This window comes from Garra rufa, chromosome 13 (genome assembly GCF_049309525.1).
Source record: "Garra rufa chromosome 13, GarRuf1.0, whole genome shotgun sequence".
In the NCBI taxonomy this organism is placed as follows: Eukaryota; Metazoa; Chordata; class Actinopteri; order Cypriniformes; family Cyprinidae; genus Garra; species Garra rufa.
The window spans coordinates 38,737,725-38,754,365 of NC_133373.1; the positions used below are offsets into that span (position 1 = coordinate 38,737,725).

Genomic DNA, 16,641 nt, shown 5'->3' on the forward strand with positions numbered 1-16,641 from the left:
GTGCAGCAAATCAGCATATTAGAATGATTTCTGAAGGATCATGTGACACTGAAGACTGAATGATGACTGTAATGATGCTGAATGCTTATTTGCAATTGAGTTTTTACTGTATTTTTGGTCAAATAAATTACAGTTACATCACGTTATATATTTAGATAGAAAACTGTTATATTAAAATAACATAATATTTCACAATATTACAATTTTTATTGTATTCTAATCAAATAAATTAGTTATATCATCATAAGAATTAATAGCATTTTAAATTGTATAAATAGCGTTATTTTAAATTGTAGTAATGTTTCATAATATTACTGTTTTTGCTGTATTTTGGATCAAAGAGAAACCTGGTATTTTTAAATTGCCATTTTTACTGTATTTTTTATCAAATGAGTTTGATACATCATTGGAATAAATTACATTTGAAAGTATATTCAAATAGAAAACATAATAAGTTTCACAATATTGCAGTTTTTACTACATTTTTAATCAAATAAATGCAGCCTTGATAAGCAGTACAGACTTTATTCAGAAACATTAAAAAGTGTTACTGACCTCAAACATTTGTACAGTAATATATGCACAACTACACTAAACAGCAGCACTAGGGATGGATTGTAGGATTTTAATTTTGTTCTGATTATTATGTGAAGGTAAAAGAAAACTTGGGCTGTTAGACTGCAAAGTAACCAAAAGCATCGTAAAAGTATCATAAATGTGCACGGTATCTCTTTTGGTGCTATTTATCAAGTCTTCTGTGAGTCATACGGTTTAAGAATGACATTTATGTAAAAAAAAAAAATGATGACAGGATGGTTATTTTCAGGTGATGTTGATGGTGAAGCCTCCATATGTCTAGCTGATCTTAGCCCCCATCCTTTGTAAATCTACAACCTTTGACCCTGATCCAAACCACATCATCCCAACAGCAGTATGTCAAACATCTGGGCTCCTCATATTTAGTGTTTGGATGCATGATAATCTACTCATAGCGTCTACAGTGGCGTCCTCCATTAACGTCTCTCATTGAAATCTGATGAAATCTGAGATTCATAAGGATGCGTGATGGAAAACTGCCCTGAAGAGGGCCGTTGGGTAGATTTTAATTTTCATACGCCTGTGCGGGGGTGGACGCTTATGCCAGCAGTGTGTGTCAATGTAATGTGGTTTAAATACGCAAGAGGCTGGCAACACTATTACTGCTGCTCATAGTTAGTGTTTGTGATCTGACATTAGTGCTCCACACCATGGATGTACTATTATTATTATTATTTTGATTTTTTTATATTTTGATTTTATTTTTAATTTCGTTACAAAATTTGTGTAATTTTGTTGTGTATTTTGTTAGGTTTTTCATTTTTATTAAATTATTTTGCAACATGAACGGAACAATATGAACTGGTTGAAAATAAAATGCAAAATACACAAAGGGATTAAAGGGTTTCTTGGTTTTTCCATTTCTGAAATTTGGACGTTTTTGGAGATTATTTTTTCCAAGTGTTACATTAGTTATTGTTCCTTCCATATTCACAGGGGAGTTGATGAATTATCAATAAGACAGGCCTTCATACAGATCTGAGAGCAGAGAAACAATGATTTCTGTGAGAAATGAGTAAGAATGACAGTCAACTCTCAGTTTTGATCTCTTACATTGTCACAGGTTTGATTCCCAGCAAACACACAAACTCCCCGGATGTACTGATAAAATTGGGACATTGCTGATTTTACAAGCCATGATGATCAGGATTTATGGATTATGGAAATAATAAACCAAATACTTACTTCCTGTTGCAGTTTTATTTTTATTTGGGCAAATGACATAACATGTCCACAGTTTTTTATTTATTTATTTATTTATTTATTTATTTATTTATTTATTTTTAATAGTATTTATTTTAAAATTATTTTTACATTTTTTAAATTATATACATTATAAAATATAAAAATAATATTAAGGTAATGTGTATATACTGTAGATCATTATTTGTAATCATCTTTTATGTTCACTTATATTTTAAATGTTTTAAAAAGTACAAATATGCAATGTTGTCCCATATGCAGTAGTTTTCTTTATTTTATTAAAATAAATTTGAATTAAAATTATAAAATAATGTGTAGCTGAAAAGTATGTAATTTAGGTCCTGTTTTTAAATTATTAAATTTTTTAATACATTTTAATAAACTTTTTATATTCACTACTTCACTGTGATTAGTCTTATATGTATGAATATATTATATTAAATGCAGATTTTTTTCCCCCAAAAATTCAAAATTCAAGATTACTGTGTAGAGAAAGTTTTACAATTAAATTAAATTTTCAGCACTTAAGTTTTTTTTTAAGTAGATTTAATTAATCTTAACTTTTGTTTATTCAGTTAAAATTCAAGAATAGTGTGTTAGGGGAAAGTATGTATTTTCATTTTATAATTTTACATCAGTTTTTGTCTACACTAACACTAGTTCACTTAAATGGTCTTGCAAAGTGACATATATATTTTTCAAGTTCAAATATTCCAGTTAGTCTCTATTAATATGAGGTCATAAGGTGTAGCTGAAAATTATGTATATTAGGTCCTGTTTTATTTTTTATAATTTTTAATAAACTTTATATTCACTAGTTCACTTATATAATTCTGTTATTAGGCTTATATGTATGCAGATTTAATAAAAAAAAAAATCTGTTAAAATTCAAGATTACAGTGTAGAGAAAGTATGAATTTTAGGTCCTGTAACTGGTCACAATTTAATTACATTTTCATAATTTTTTATCAAATTTTGTCATGTTTTTAAATTATTATTATTATTATTATTATTATTTTTTTTTTTTTTTTTTTTTTTTTTTTTTTATATTCACTAGTTGACTTAAGTGATTATGTGATTATGTATGCAGATTTATTTATTTATTTTTATTTTCAGTTAAAATTCAAGATTACTATGTAGAGAGTATTATTTTAGGTCCTGTTACTGGTCACAATTTAATAAAACTTTCGTCATTTTTAATACTTTTAAGTAGATTCAATTTTTTTTCAACTTTCTTATTCAATTAAAATTCAAAAATAATGTGTATTTTATTTTTCATTTTAAATCAATTTTTGTCTTCACTAGTTCACTTAAACGATCTCCAATGTGGTGTATATATTTTCTAAAAGTACAAATATGATTTCATTTTTAGGTCACAAAAGCTTCATACACAATTATCAATAAAAATGCATATTGTCACACAGCATTTTCACATCAACGACCCATTTGCGCTATATTTCATACAAAGTCCTAAAAAAATACACACAGCCCAGTGCATAACTTTCAACATAAAGTTGTTGGTTGGTAGAAGATTTTAATGGCATTTTATATTCTCAATAAGTGTGTGAACACATCAGTATAGTTTCATCTGCATGCCGCTTATTACGGTGTGTTTAATAAGAATGTTTTTGGGTGCGTGTTTGATAGCTGCTGCGATCCCACTGCGGACCCCGTCGCTGCTGCTCTCACAATGAACAAGGTTGCTAAGAAACGCTGGGCTTATATTAGATTATCTTATCTGCTGTTACTATATTTTCCCCAGCACCGTGAAACCTTTATTAATTTGGAAATTTACCCAGCTGCGGAATTAAGAAGCTGCTATGTGTACAGCAACTCTCTCTCTCTCCCTCTCTCTCTCTCTCTCTCTCTCTCTCTCTCTCTCTCTTTCTCTCTCTCTCTCTCTCTCTCTCTCTCTCTCTCTCTCTCTCTCTCAGCTGGACTGCTGGGTGCAGCATCCAGAACTCCCTCAGGTTTAATGTCGGCCCCTCCTTTGTACAAAGCCTGGCTTGATAAACAGCAGTAAGCCGCTGTAATCTACATCCCAGGGGCCTCTGGCTCCATTTGATACCCCACTAACCAATAAGACATGTGAGCGAATGAAGTAATGATGTCATCTCCTGCTGAAGCCATTGGTGGAGCACTAGTATGGAAGGCCGATGGGGCCAAAAGTCATTAACGGAATGCCTAAAATTTGACCATTTTAACAAGGCAATTTTAAACATGTTTCTGTATGTGTAGACATTCATCTTCTGGCTGTGTTAAAGAATAATTTTTATTGTGTTCCTCTAGTATGTCTAAAGATGCACAGTTTTACCGCATAAAGATTTAAACGTGTCTCTCAATGCATGCACATTCCTGCTGTGTTCGAATGTGTTATACTTGTTGAAGCAGATTTACCTCTAGATTTACCCACATATTAAACCTATTAATTCTTTAGTTTATTGCAACATTGCTTTACTGATATCTACTGTGCTAGAGTAAATTAATTAATGTTACAAAGTAAAGTAAGACCTGGTAAGGACATTAAACTAAAAAGGACATGACAAATCATGACATAAGACTGACATCACTCACAACACACCGATCCATTATCCTTCATGAACAAATATAACAAATATAATGTTTGGTTACATGCACAACAGTATACCATTATGAAATCCTTCATGAATAAACATGACTTCACTGGAAAAAAAAATTCTTACTTAGATTTTTTGTCTTGTTTCCAGCCAAAATATCTAAAAAATCTTAAATCAAGAAGGATTTTCTAGACGAGTAAAAATAATTTTTTTGTTTTTAAAAAAAAAAAGTCAAAATTAAGTGTGTTTTTGCTTAAAACAAGCAAAATAATCTGCCAATGGGTTAAGAGTAAGATTTTAATACAGTTATACAATAAGTTTTCAATAAAGCAATTAACTCAACGTTCGTTCGCTACTTGTTCTAAAGTGATGTTTTGGAATTAGTAATGGAGGCTTGTGTTCAGCTGTTCAGCTGTTAAACTGAGACTTGAATCTGTGGCGGAAGGAAGTAGTAGGGGTTTAAAGACACTCTGCTGTTGTTTCTTATGTATTTACACACTCGTGCCGCCGAACCGTTGTATAAACGCAATATCACACTCGTAGCATGAGATATGGCTGTATGTGATATTGCTCATATATGCAAACATACAATTGCATTACATATTCAACTATAGAAACAATTACAGAAATTTCATTGGCTGCTGTGCTTGTTGTCATGTTAAAGTGAACAAGTGTTTTTGGACAAAAGACTTTTGGCCCTGTCGGCCTTCCATACTTCGCATTCGTTATGTGTAGTATGGGGCAGTTGTTTGTGTTTATTAAAAATAAGGTGAGAAAAACCTTGGAAAATGGTCGTGGAGGAATACATATTTTTTCATAATTAATACACAAGAGGCCACGTTAATGTATTTTATCTGTAAACAGACTGTATTGTTAGAATTGCCTCTTTATTTTATGGCACTATGCGTAGAGCTTTTGCAATGTGAGTGGAAATTAATCTGCTAGACTGCTAAAATATTATTCAGATGACTGTTTTAAAGTTAATTCACTAAATGTAATATAGGTAATGTAATACCTGAGTGTTTTTGTGCTGCTGGGAAGAAATATACTGCTTACTGCATATACTGTAAACTGCTTGATTGCTTGTATTGTCGCAAAATGTAACTATATTATCCATCCAGCTATAGTACAGATAAGATAATGAGATATCCTAAACGTTTTATGAACATATGCATTGTGAAAAGTGCTATACAAATAATTTTGACTTGACTTGGTTTTATTACTATTAAAATTATGAAAAAAGATTAATGTGAAACAGCAGTATGCAACTTTGAATATTTCAGCAAGTAGTTTGCTACGATGTTGTCACATGGCCCCATTATTTTGTAATCAGTTATCATTTAGTATTTATCATTTTTAATCCAATGTCGGTTTTAAGTTTTGATAACAAATTATCAGATCACAGTATTTCATATTTTATATATATTTTATTACATTTTATTTATTAATTTTTGTTTGTTTGTTTGTTTTTAGTTATTTTAGGACTTTTTTCTTTTTTTTTCACTTTTTTCAGTTGCATTTTTTTAACAAAAATGTTTTTATGGATTTTATAATTCAGTTTTTGTAATTTTTAATATTATTTTTAAATGTTTTTATGTCTATATAGTTTTTTATTTCTATTCATTAGTTTTGGTAACGTTTAGTAATTTAGTAATTTTTATTATTTTTTGAAAAGCAATTTTTATTTATTATTTTTTATTTATTTAGTTTTAGTTATTGTAGTACAAAACAAAATGTGACCCTGAACCACAAAATCAGTTGTAAGTATCACAGGTATATTTGTAGCAATAGCCCAAAATACATTGTATGGGTCAAAATTATTGATTTTTCTTTTATACCAAAAATCATTAGGATATTAAGTAAAGATGTTCCATGAAGATATTTTGTAAATTTTCTACCATAAATATATCAAAACTTAATTTTTGATTAGTAATATGCATTGCTAAGAACTTCATTTGGACAACTTTAAAGGCGATTTTGTTAATATTTAGATTTTTTTGCACCCTCAGATTCCAGATTTTTAAATAGTTGTTTCTCCACCAAATATTATCATATCCTAACATACTATACATCCATTGAAAGCTTATTTATTTAGCTTTCATATGAAATATAAATCTCAATTTCCCAAAAATTACACTTATGACTGGTTTTGTGTTCCATGTTCACAAATGAGAAATGTTGCCTTGAAGTTTTTTAAATTGTTTTTATAAATTTAATTGAATTAACAAATTAAGATTTAGTTATAAGTAATGCATTTTTTATTGTTTTAGTTTTATTTAATGATAAAAAAACCTTGTTACACATTAAAAATGTATATAGTGTGATTAGTGTGCATAAGGAAGAAATAGTATAACTATGCTGAATATAGCCAATATCATGGTAACCTTTTCCATCGTCTTGACACTACTATGAAATATCACGATTATCCTGTGGATTTTTCGGTGCATTGGTCGGAAACAAACGGATGTAAGAAGCTCATTTAGGATTCTGTCACTTTGTAACTGCAGTCAGAAGCAGCGCAGAGAAAGCCATTGTTCGTCCATTTTCTCTCAGACGCCGCCGTTTCCTGTTCTCCCGCAGGATTACCTGTCACTGGGCTCTTTTGTGGCGGCATTCGTATAATATGCTTTCTTGCTCTGGGTTCAGCATTGATTAATTAATCCATTCCTAATTATCTCATTGAGAGCTTCGATCGGCTCATTTCCTGTTGCTTTCGTCCTGTTTGCTGATCATGTTTCCCTCACCTGAGCGCGTACGTCAACCCCGCCGCTGCTCTGTTTGAAAGCTGCGACTCTTGAAGGAAACATGAGAAGTAATGAGGCGTGACCTCGTGAAATTAGCATAATGCAATTAACGGCAGTCTGACATAATACATGCGGACAAACATTTGCTTATTTTTGGTTTAGCAGACACTCTTTCAATGCTCAAGGTGTTTGCCTGTGCAAAACTTGCTTGTCATAATGCTACATAATGATTGTTTGGTGTGACAGGTGTGGAAATAATTTTTCGTCAAAAATTAGGGGTAAATTTCAATGAAAGCTCTAGCATTAAGTTCTGCCAGGAAGACTTAATTGTTACGTCACTCAATTTTTTATCTATCCAATCACATTCCAACACTTGTGGTATAAAAGATCGGTACTTACTCATGTTTGAGTTCGCAGATGCTGACGCTTCAATTCAACACCATCCTCCCCACCTCCTCCAAATTGAATCCTTCCCTCCATCCTCCTCACCACCACCACCAGGATGGTCCCTTCCATACCTCACGGGGGTCGGCTGCGCCCCTGCCTTGATCTTCAGGCAGGATATGCAGAGTCCGGACCCTCAGATTGCGAGCTACGGACGGGGCCTACGCCAAAGAACTTTATTGCTCGCTGGGTTGCTAATAAATGGATAATTGTCACAGTATTCATTCTCCTGAGTCTTTCTGGTAGAACTGTTTTTATGAAGAAACTGCAGGTAACACAATGAATTAAACATGAAATTTTGAAGTAGTAAGACTTAAAAAAAAAGTTCTTGTAAAACGTACTCTAATAATATTTGTTTTATTTACGATTCTGAAAAAAAAAAAATTAAACTGCATGAAATTAAATTTTTTTATTTCATATTTTTCTGGAGTCATTTTTAATGGTTAAATTAAATTTTAGTAATCAAAATGCATGTGTAATTAATTAAATTCATGAAACTTATAGAATTTAACAACAATGTATTAGAATACATGTATTAGAATTAGAATACAAAAATAAAATTTTTAGGGCCTTATTAAAAGCATTTTATCTTTTCCCAAAATCAGTTTTGTTTTTCTATTTCAATTCTAATGGCTTCTGTTTTAATTTATATTTTAATAATCAAAAAAAATTAATTAATAAAACTAAAAAATAAAGCAATTTAATAATTTTATTACAAATTTCACAATAATAGGTTATTGTGAAATGTTTAATTTTTTAACTAATTCTTTGAGGTTTATGATTTAATACTTTTATTAATTTTTATTTATAATCAAAAACAGTGGAAATCAAATTAAGGCATAAAACAATGTAATTATTTTTTTTATAAAATATAATGAAATGAAAATTAAACAATTCCATTGATTGTTGGCAAATGAAAGGTTTACTGTTAAAAACTAAAACATAGAAGATTTTTTTTTTTTTTTTTGCTAAAAAATATTTAGCTTTTTTTTATTATTACTACTACTACTACTTGAGAAGCACATTCTCCTTTACACTGATATATTTCTGTCACAATTTCTTCAAGTTAAACCAAACTTTTTAGACAGGTTGTAGTAAAGACCTTTGTGTTTCTGTGTCCATATCATATTTTGAATAATTGTACAGCCCTACTTTTAATTTATTAATCCAAAATTTGTCAGATTTAATGAGATTATACTTTAGATTTAATTTTTATGGCCAGAATTTGTGATTCTGTCTGTGTTTTCTATATTGCAGCAATCACCTGGGCCTAATTAATATATTTCTTCTGCTAAAATGCTAGAGACAATAACTAGCTTTTGTAACTGCATGCTGGCATAGATAATACTCATACTATTTCTGTATTATATAGTAAGCGTATTGTGTGAAATGGCACTTTTCAGGCTTCAGCTGTGATACCAGAGTGCATGTGTCTGTCAAGTGTGCTTACTATGAAGTGGCGCTCTCTGTCCTCATTCAGACTGATAACAGCAGCTCTCCCCGATCAGGGCAGATGAGGGTCAGGTCAAAGGTCAGCCGCTCCATCTTGTCCCTGTTGCAGTACAGATGGAGGAGCAGCAGGACTGCATTCACTGCAGCATTCGCATTGGGCCTCTGGACCTGTTCCCGGTCCTGAAGCCATACAGCACGGCCTTAACTAAAGCCCAAAACAGCGTGCTCTGATTACTAATTTGACATTTAGCTGATGCTTTTTATCTGGACAGACTTACACCCTGTCCCAACAAATCCAGGCATGATTTGTCAGTTCACACTGAAAGCAGAAAAGCTGTGTCGTGGTCAGAGATTCTCACGTCTGGTTTAGAGAGTTTTCTACACTTCCATTAAAAAGTTTAAAATACAGTAAAATTGTGAAATATTATTACAATCTAAAATAGTTTTTTGTTGTTGTATTATATTGCAAAATGTAATTTATTTTTGTGAACAAAACTGAATTTTCAGCATCATTACTCTAGTCTTCAGTGCCACACGATCCTTCAGAAATCATTCTAATATGCTGATTTGCTGCTCAAGAAACATTTCTGATTATTAGCCATGTTGAAAACAGTTTTTCAACCATGAATCATTTAATTGTTTTTTTTTTGTTTAAAAAAAATATGTATATACATATATATTATATATTATTATATTTATATCCCTGAATCCGTTTTCTCTGAATTTACATGTAATTTTAACATTTCATCTTACAGTTGATTTTCTTTACAGTCCTGACTTTTTTTTCTCAGATTTGTGAGGAAAAACGTCAGAATAAAAAAGATAACAATATATTAAAAAATCACAGTTACCTTTCTTTGTTTTATTTTTATTGCTGTTCTTTTTTTTCAAGCTTCAAGCTTCCATAATTGAATGAAAAATAAAATAAATTAAATTAAATTAAATTAAATTAAATTATGAATGCCCTGAAAACAGTTTTTCTTTCTTGTGTTGCCATATTTCCCTATTTCCCACATTTCCATATCATATTACCGTATTTTACATATTGGGCCTTTGCCGTTCATGGCAATATTAATAAATAGAAATGCTTGGTAACACTTTAAGCCTTTAAGTACAATGCATTATACTGTAAAGGTATTCATAATGTACAATGTGTTCTGTCTTCTCATAAATAACTGTAAAGTTAAAATGTATTATAAAATTTGCAGATTCTTTGATGCATCTAAAATTGGTTGTTTGTTATGTGTTTTAATGCATTATAGTTTTTAAAGGTGGAAAAATAAATGAGCATTATGATGTATTATAACTGTGCTCACAATTATTCATGAGATGCATTACAAAGTTTATCACAAAGCAAAATTAATGCATTAAAATACTTTTATAATGCATTATGTATAAAGGCTATTGTAAGAATACTTTGTTAGTTTTAAACAATTTTGGTGTTGAAAAATGGCCTTAAAGTTATCAGACATTACTAAACTTTAATTTCTGCTTCATGGAGTCTCAGCTATGGTTGAGATAGAAAGCATGACTGTGCAAAGCATGTCCTGACCTGAGGAAATAGTAAATCAGATATCATGGGCTTCCTTGAGCTCCGCACGCAGGAAACATGTTCTCTCGTTCTCGCTCTCTCTTCTTCAGTATCTTGTGTGTTTCTCTGTCTTGCACTGGCTGCATTAACATTCCTTTGAAGCCTGATTCCAGTGCAGATCATCATCTTCCTCACCATCTTTATCTGTCTCTCCTGATCTGCTGTTTGAACTCTCTCTGTAGCTCAGAGTCGTGATGAAGGCTGCCTGTGTAATCCATTGCATTCTTTAAACCCAACATGAAATCAAAATTGACTTCCTAATGCATATTTCTGGTGTTATTGTGAAGTATTCAGCACATTTTAAGCCAGAAATAAACATCATGTTGCCTGTATGTTTCCTGAAGTGGGTTAACTGAATGAAACTGACCTCAGCACAGATCATGTGTGTTTGAGCTATACACCAAAGCCAGCTTTTCCCTCTTTTTTCACTTTGTGTGTGTGTTTTTTTTTTTTCTTTCTCTTGATCTTTTCTTTCATCATGTGTTGGTGCATTACCTCTCTAGGGACCGGCCTGATTTGAAGAGCTCTTTGACTCTCTCGCTCTTTTCCTTTTGCTTGTGTCATATTGACAGTGAGCACAATGATGACTCACAGACGATTGCTAAACTCTCATTGGATGCAGCAGTTGTGTGTGTGTATTTTATTTTATGCAAATTTATCTAAAATTACTTTTGTGTTCTGCTGATGCAGCCAAGAATGCACGGACAAGAAAAAAGTTTCTCTGTGTGTATAGAGATGTAGATTTTTTAATTTACTTTAGAGCTGCCAAACGATTAGTCGTGATTAATCGATTCAAAATAAAATATTTTTTTTTACATGCTATATGTGTACTGTGTATATTTATTATATATATATATATATATATATATATATATATATATAAATACACACACATATATGTTGTTTTTATTTTATTTTTATATTTGTATGTAACACTTGTATATAATTCCTATTATATATAAATATAAATATTTTACATATAAATCCAACATATTTTTTCTTAATATGTGACCCTGAACCAGTCATAAGGGTATTTTTTTTGTGTTTTTTTTTTTTTCTAAAATTCTATTGATGTATGGTTTATTAGGATAGGACAATATTTGGCTGATATACAGGGTGAAAAAAAATCTAAATATTGAGAAAATTGCCTTTAAAGTTGTCCAAATAAAGTTTTTAGCAATGCATATTGCTAATAAAAAATTAAGTTTTGATATACTTACAGTAGAAAATTTACTAAATATTTTCATGGAACGTGATCTTTATTTATAATCCTAATGATTTTTGGCATAAAAGAAAAATGTATAATTTTGATCCATACAATGTATTTTTGGCTACAAAATGCCAGTGCTACTTAAGACTGGTTTTGTGATCCAGGGTCATTTGAAGTGGATCAAAAAAAGTTAATCAAAGTTGTCCTAAGACAAGAACGGGTGTTGTTTTTGTTTTAAGGACACCCTTGATGAAAGGTTTTGATCCACTTCAAATGTTGACTACTGTATACATCACATATATACATGTATGTGTGTGTATTCATACATGCATAATAAATATAAACACACACATATAATATGTAAACATGAACTTTTATTTTGAATCGATTAATCGTGACTCATTTATTTATTTATTATATACAAATGTAAATCTGATGTAAAATGTTCTTAATCTAAAAAATAACCTACACATTAATTTAAATTTTAAAATGTTTTTATTTCATTTCATTTTTATCCTAAAAATTGTTTACTATTTTTGCTATTTATCATTTAATTATATTAGTTTAACCAATCTTAGGAAATCAGTAAAATGATTAAATTCCAAAAAGTTATGAAACTTTTTAATTTAATTTAATTTAATTTAATTAGGTTTTCTATTTATGACTAGCTTCAAAATATTTTGTTTAGTTGAATTTTTTTAAGTGTGATTTAACTACAGAATAACTTTTAGAATTGAAAACAAACAAAAGTGTATTTTAAGCTTTTACATTTGCTAAATTATTATGACATTGACATATTTGATTCATTTCAGTCACTTTAATGCAAGGTGTATTAATGATTGTGAAAGTCTCTTCCTGCTCATCAAGGCTATATTTGTTAAAATCAAAAATACTGTGAAGTATTGTAAAATATTATTACAGTTTAAAATATCTGTCGTCTGTGTGAATATCTGTTAAAATGCAATTTATTCCTGTGATGCAAAGCTGTCCTAACAAATCCAGGCATGATTTGTCAGTTCACACCGAAAGCAGAAAAGCTGTGTCGTGGTTTAGAGTGTTTTCTAAACTACCATTAAAAAAATTTAAAATTGTGAACTATTATTACAATTTAAAATAACATTTTTTTGTTGTATTATATTGCAAAATGTAATTTATTTCTGTGATCAAAACTGAATTTTTTAGCATCATTACTCTAGTCTCCAGTGTCACATGATCCTTCAGAAATCATTGTAATATGCTGATTTGCTGCTTATTAATCAATTATCAATGTTGAAAACAGTTGTGCTGCTTCATATTTTTGTGGAAACTGTGATAAGTTTTATTTTTCAGGATTCATGGATAAATAGAAAGTTCAAAAGAACAGCATTTATTTGAAATTTAAAACAATATAAATGTCTTTACTGTCACTTTATTGATTTAAAAAAAAAAAACCTGAGCACTGAATGAACATTTAATGTTTATCTGTATTTGTACCTATTTATAATCATCCTGTGTCCATTTCTAAGCCTGTATCTCGTCTCTCTGTTTGCATTGCAGTAAGTGACAGCTGCTTTCACAATCACACTGAGGACCGCAGCGGGATCAACCTCAAAGATCTCGTGCACGACCCTTCCTTGTGAGTGACCGTCACAAAACGCACACACATTTTACACTTAACAGATGTCCCTTGATGCATTTCAAGCTATTTAAATCCTGTTATTTAAAGATTTGTTGCACTGTACCATGCTGCATGACTTCTGTGGCCTGTTAGCTTCAGCGCTCATGTAATGAGATGTTCACGTCATGCTAATCACTGAACGCTCGTCAGGAGTTCAGGCTGTTTAACAGCAGCCCGCAGTTTTACATGCAATACATTTGGTTGCATTGAAGCCTTGATGCATATTAATGTCAGAAGGACTTATTGTCACGGTCACACTGCGCTCTAATGAAGTGTCATCGCTCATGTCGTTCTACATGAATGAAATGTGTGTGAAGCATATCAAACAGTTTAACCACGTTCATGTCTACACACTAATGCATACAGAAAATAACTTACATTTTTATACTTTGCGTGTACTTTTGCATGTATTTTTTTTAACTTGTCATGTGCATTTGTTTTACTTTATATAACCATATTTTTTATTAAATTCAGCATTAAATGCTATTAACTTGCAGTTGCATCACAATTTGCTTGGATTGTGAAATGTGGGCTACAATATTATTGGTTAATATTATTTAAACATAACATATAACATGATAGTTTACATAATTTTAGCTACACTTCCTCATCAAGTATTATCAAGCATTTATTTAATTTTCTATAATCCTAGTATGTTATTTTAATTAAATACAGCATTAAGCATTTTAATTAAATGTTAAATATTAAGTTATTAATATTATTTAGACATAATATTATTATATTAGACATGATTTTACACACATGATATTCCACATAATTTTAACTACACTTCCTCATCAAGTATTATCAAGCATTTATTTAATTTTCTATAATCCTAGTATCTTTTTTTATTAATTTTAATTAAATACAGCATTAAGCATTTTAATTAAATGTTAAATATTAACTTATTAATATTATTTAGACATAATATCATAATATTAGACATGATTTTCTGCACATGATATTCCACATAATTTTAACTACACTTCCTCGTCAAGTATTATCAAGCATTTATTTAATTTTTTATATTAGACATGATTTTCCACACATGATAGTCCACATAATTTGATAAATGATAAATATTAAATTATTAATATTATTTAGACACAATATTATTATATTAGACATGCTTTTCCACACAATATTCCACATAATTTTAACTACTCTTCCTCGTCAAGCATTATCAAGCATTTATTTAATTTTCTATAATCCTAGTATGTATTTTTTTAATTAAATAGTGCATTAAGCATTTTAATTAAATGTTCAATATTAAATTATTAATATTATTTAGACATAATATTATTATATTAGACATGATTTTCCACACGATATTCCACATAATTTTAACTACTCTTCCTCGTCAAGTATTATCAAGCATTTATTTAATTTTCTATAATCCTAGTATGTTTTTTTATTTCAATTAAATAGAGCATTAAGCATTTTAATTAAATGTTAAATATTAACTTATTAATATTATTTAGACATAATATTATTATATTAGACATGATTTTTCCACACGATATTCCACATAATTTTAACTACACTTCACTTCAAGTGTTATCAATTAATTAATTATTTATTTATTTATTTTAATTGAAACCTGGTTTATTTTGATTTAAATTTAATGCACTGTGAAAAGATTTTTTTTTTGTAAATAAAACAAATATTATTGGACTATATTTTGCAAGAAAATAATATTTAAGTCTTCCTACTTCAAAATTTAATTCCATGTGTTTTTTGTCACTTATTTGTAATTATTTGTGCAATTTACTAGCAATTTCGGAGTAAAAATTGTTTTTAAATAAATCCTACATCATTTTTTTTTTCAAGTGTGCAACATTAAACACTTTAAAATTGTGAAAGATGCAGAATATTGACTTAATTTTATCCATCACAGTTTAAATGGATTGTAAAAAATGGTCTATGATATTATTCGTGAATATAATTTTTTTATTTCCTATTGCATCAGCAGAAAACAAAGTCATTTTTAGACAGAGAGTTATTGTTTTTATGATAAAAGATGATTTTTTTTAGAATTTTGTATGCCGATAATGCACAATAGGACCAGAGACATTTATTAAAGCCCCAAAAATAGGATTTGTGTTGTTTTAAACCTATATGGCTTTATTATATGGCATTCTTTTGAGTACCAAAGCTCATTTTCCCCCCAAAATGTTAAAAAAGAATTTATATTTATCATAATGGAAATTAATTTTTATGACATTTCAAGACCAATCATTACATTTAAGCAAATTTGCTTTTATTAACTTCTCAAAATAATAAAATGTTTTGCTTATTTATGAAGTTGCTCAAACATGCACAAGACCAGACACATTTATTAAAGAAATATATTAGCCAAAAATGAGGATTCATGTTGTTTTAAACCTGCATGACTTTCTTCTCTGGGAAAAAAAAGTAGTACATATTCCATGTCTTCTGATCAGTCATTTGATACCTTTTGTTTGATGAACAGACTGAAATGTAAGTCATTATACATTGAATAAATTGCATAGGGACTACCTTTATTATAGTTTTGGTGCATTTAGCGATTTTTATTAGGTATTTTTGTAGACAGACTACCTTAAAACATAATTTTGAGTGTGAAAAAGAAGGTCATACTGATTCAGAATGACACGAAGGTAGGTAAATGATGACAGAATATACATTTTTTGGCTAACTGTCACTTTAAGAGCGCCAGCATGCTGAAAGACTGTAATGAATGCAGGAGGAAGTGTTTGGACGAGCTGTCAGCTGAAATAGAAAGCCAGGTGGTTTTTGGGAGAGCGAGCTGACAGACGCGGAGGGACGACACAGATGAAGGCGATGTGTGTTAAGTGTGAACGCTGCGGGACAGACAGCTATCAGACGGGGACGGGCTTGTTGTCCTCACGCGACTGCAGTCGTAACATCCGCTGTCAGTCGTGCTAATTGGTGGCGCTAAAAATAGGCAGTGAATAAATCAGATCGGTGACACGCGGCTCGTCTTGCGCTGACCCTTGTTGGAAAGCCAGACAGAGGGAGTTCAGCTGACCTTGGGCATGCTGGGATAGTCTGCCGTGAGAATTAAATCCCAGCCTATTTGGTTGCATTTTATTGCATTTTTCACCTCAAAATCTGAAGGGAAAAATGAGAATTTATATTTTGGTTAATGGAAATTAATTTTTAAG

The 16,641-nt window shown here is 30.3% G+C and overlaps 1 protein-coding gene across 1 annotated transcript in view; it reads left to right on the plus strand.

Moving 5' to 3' along the window:
• The window catches only part of LOC141283827 (gephyrin-like), a 64,548-nt gene that overhangs the window by 13,524 nt on the left and 34,383 nt on the right, over positions 1-16,641 (plus strand). Inside the window, exon 2 of the mRNA XM_073817146.1 lies at positions 13,354-13,432. Within this exon, the coding sequence (XP_073673247.1) occupies positions 13,354-13,432 (79 nt within the window). The remainder of the gene's footprint in view (positions 1-13,353; positions 13,433-16,641) is intronic.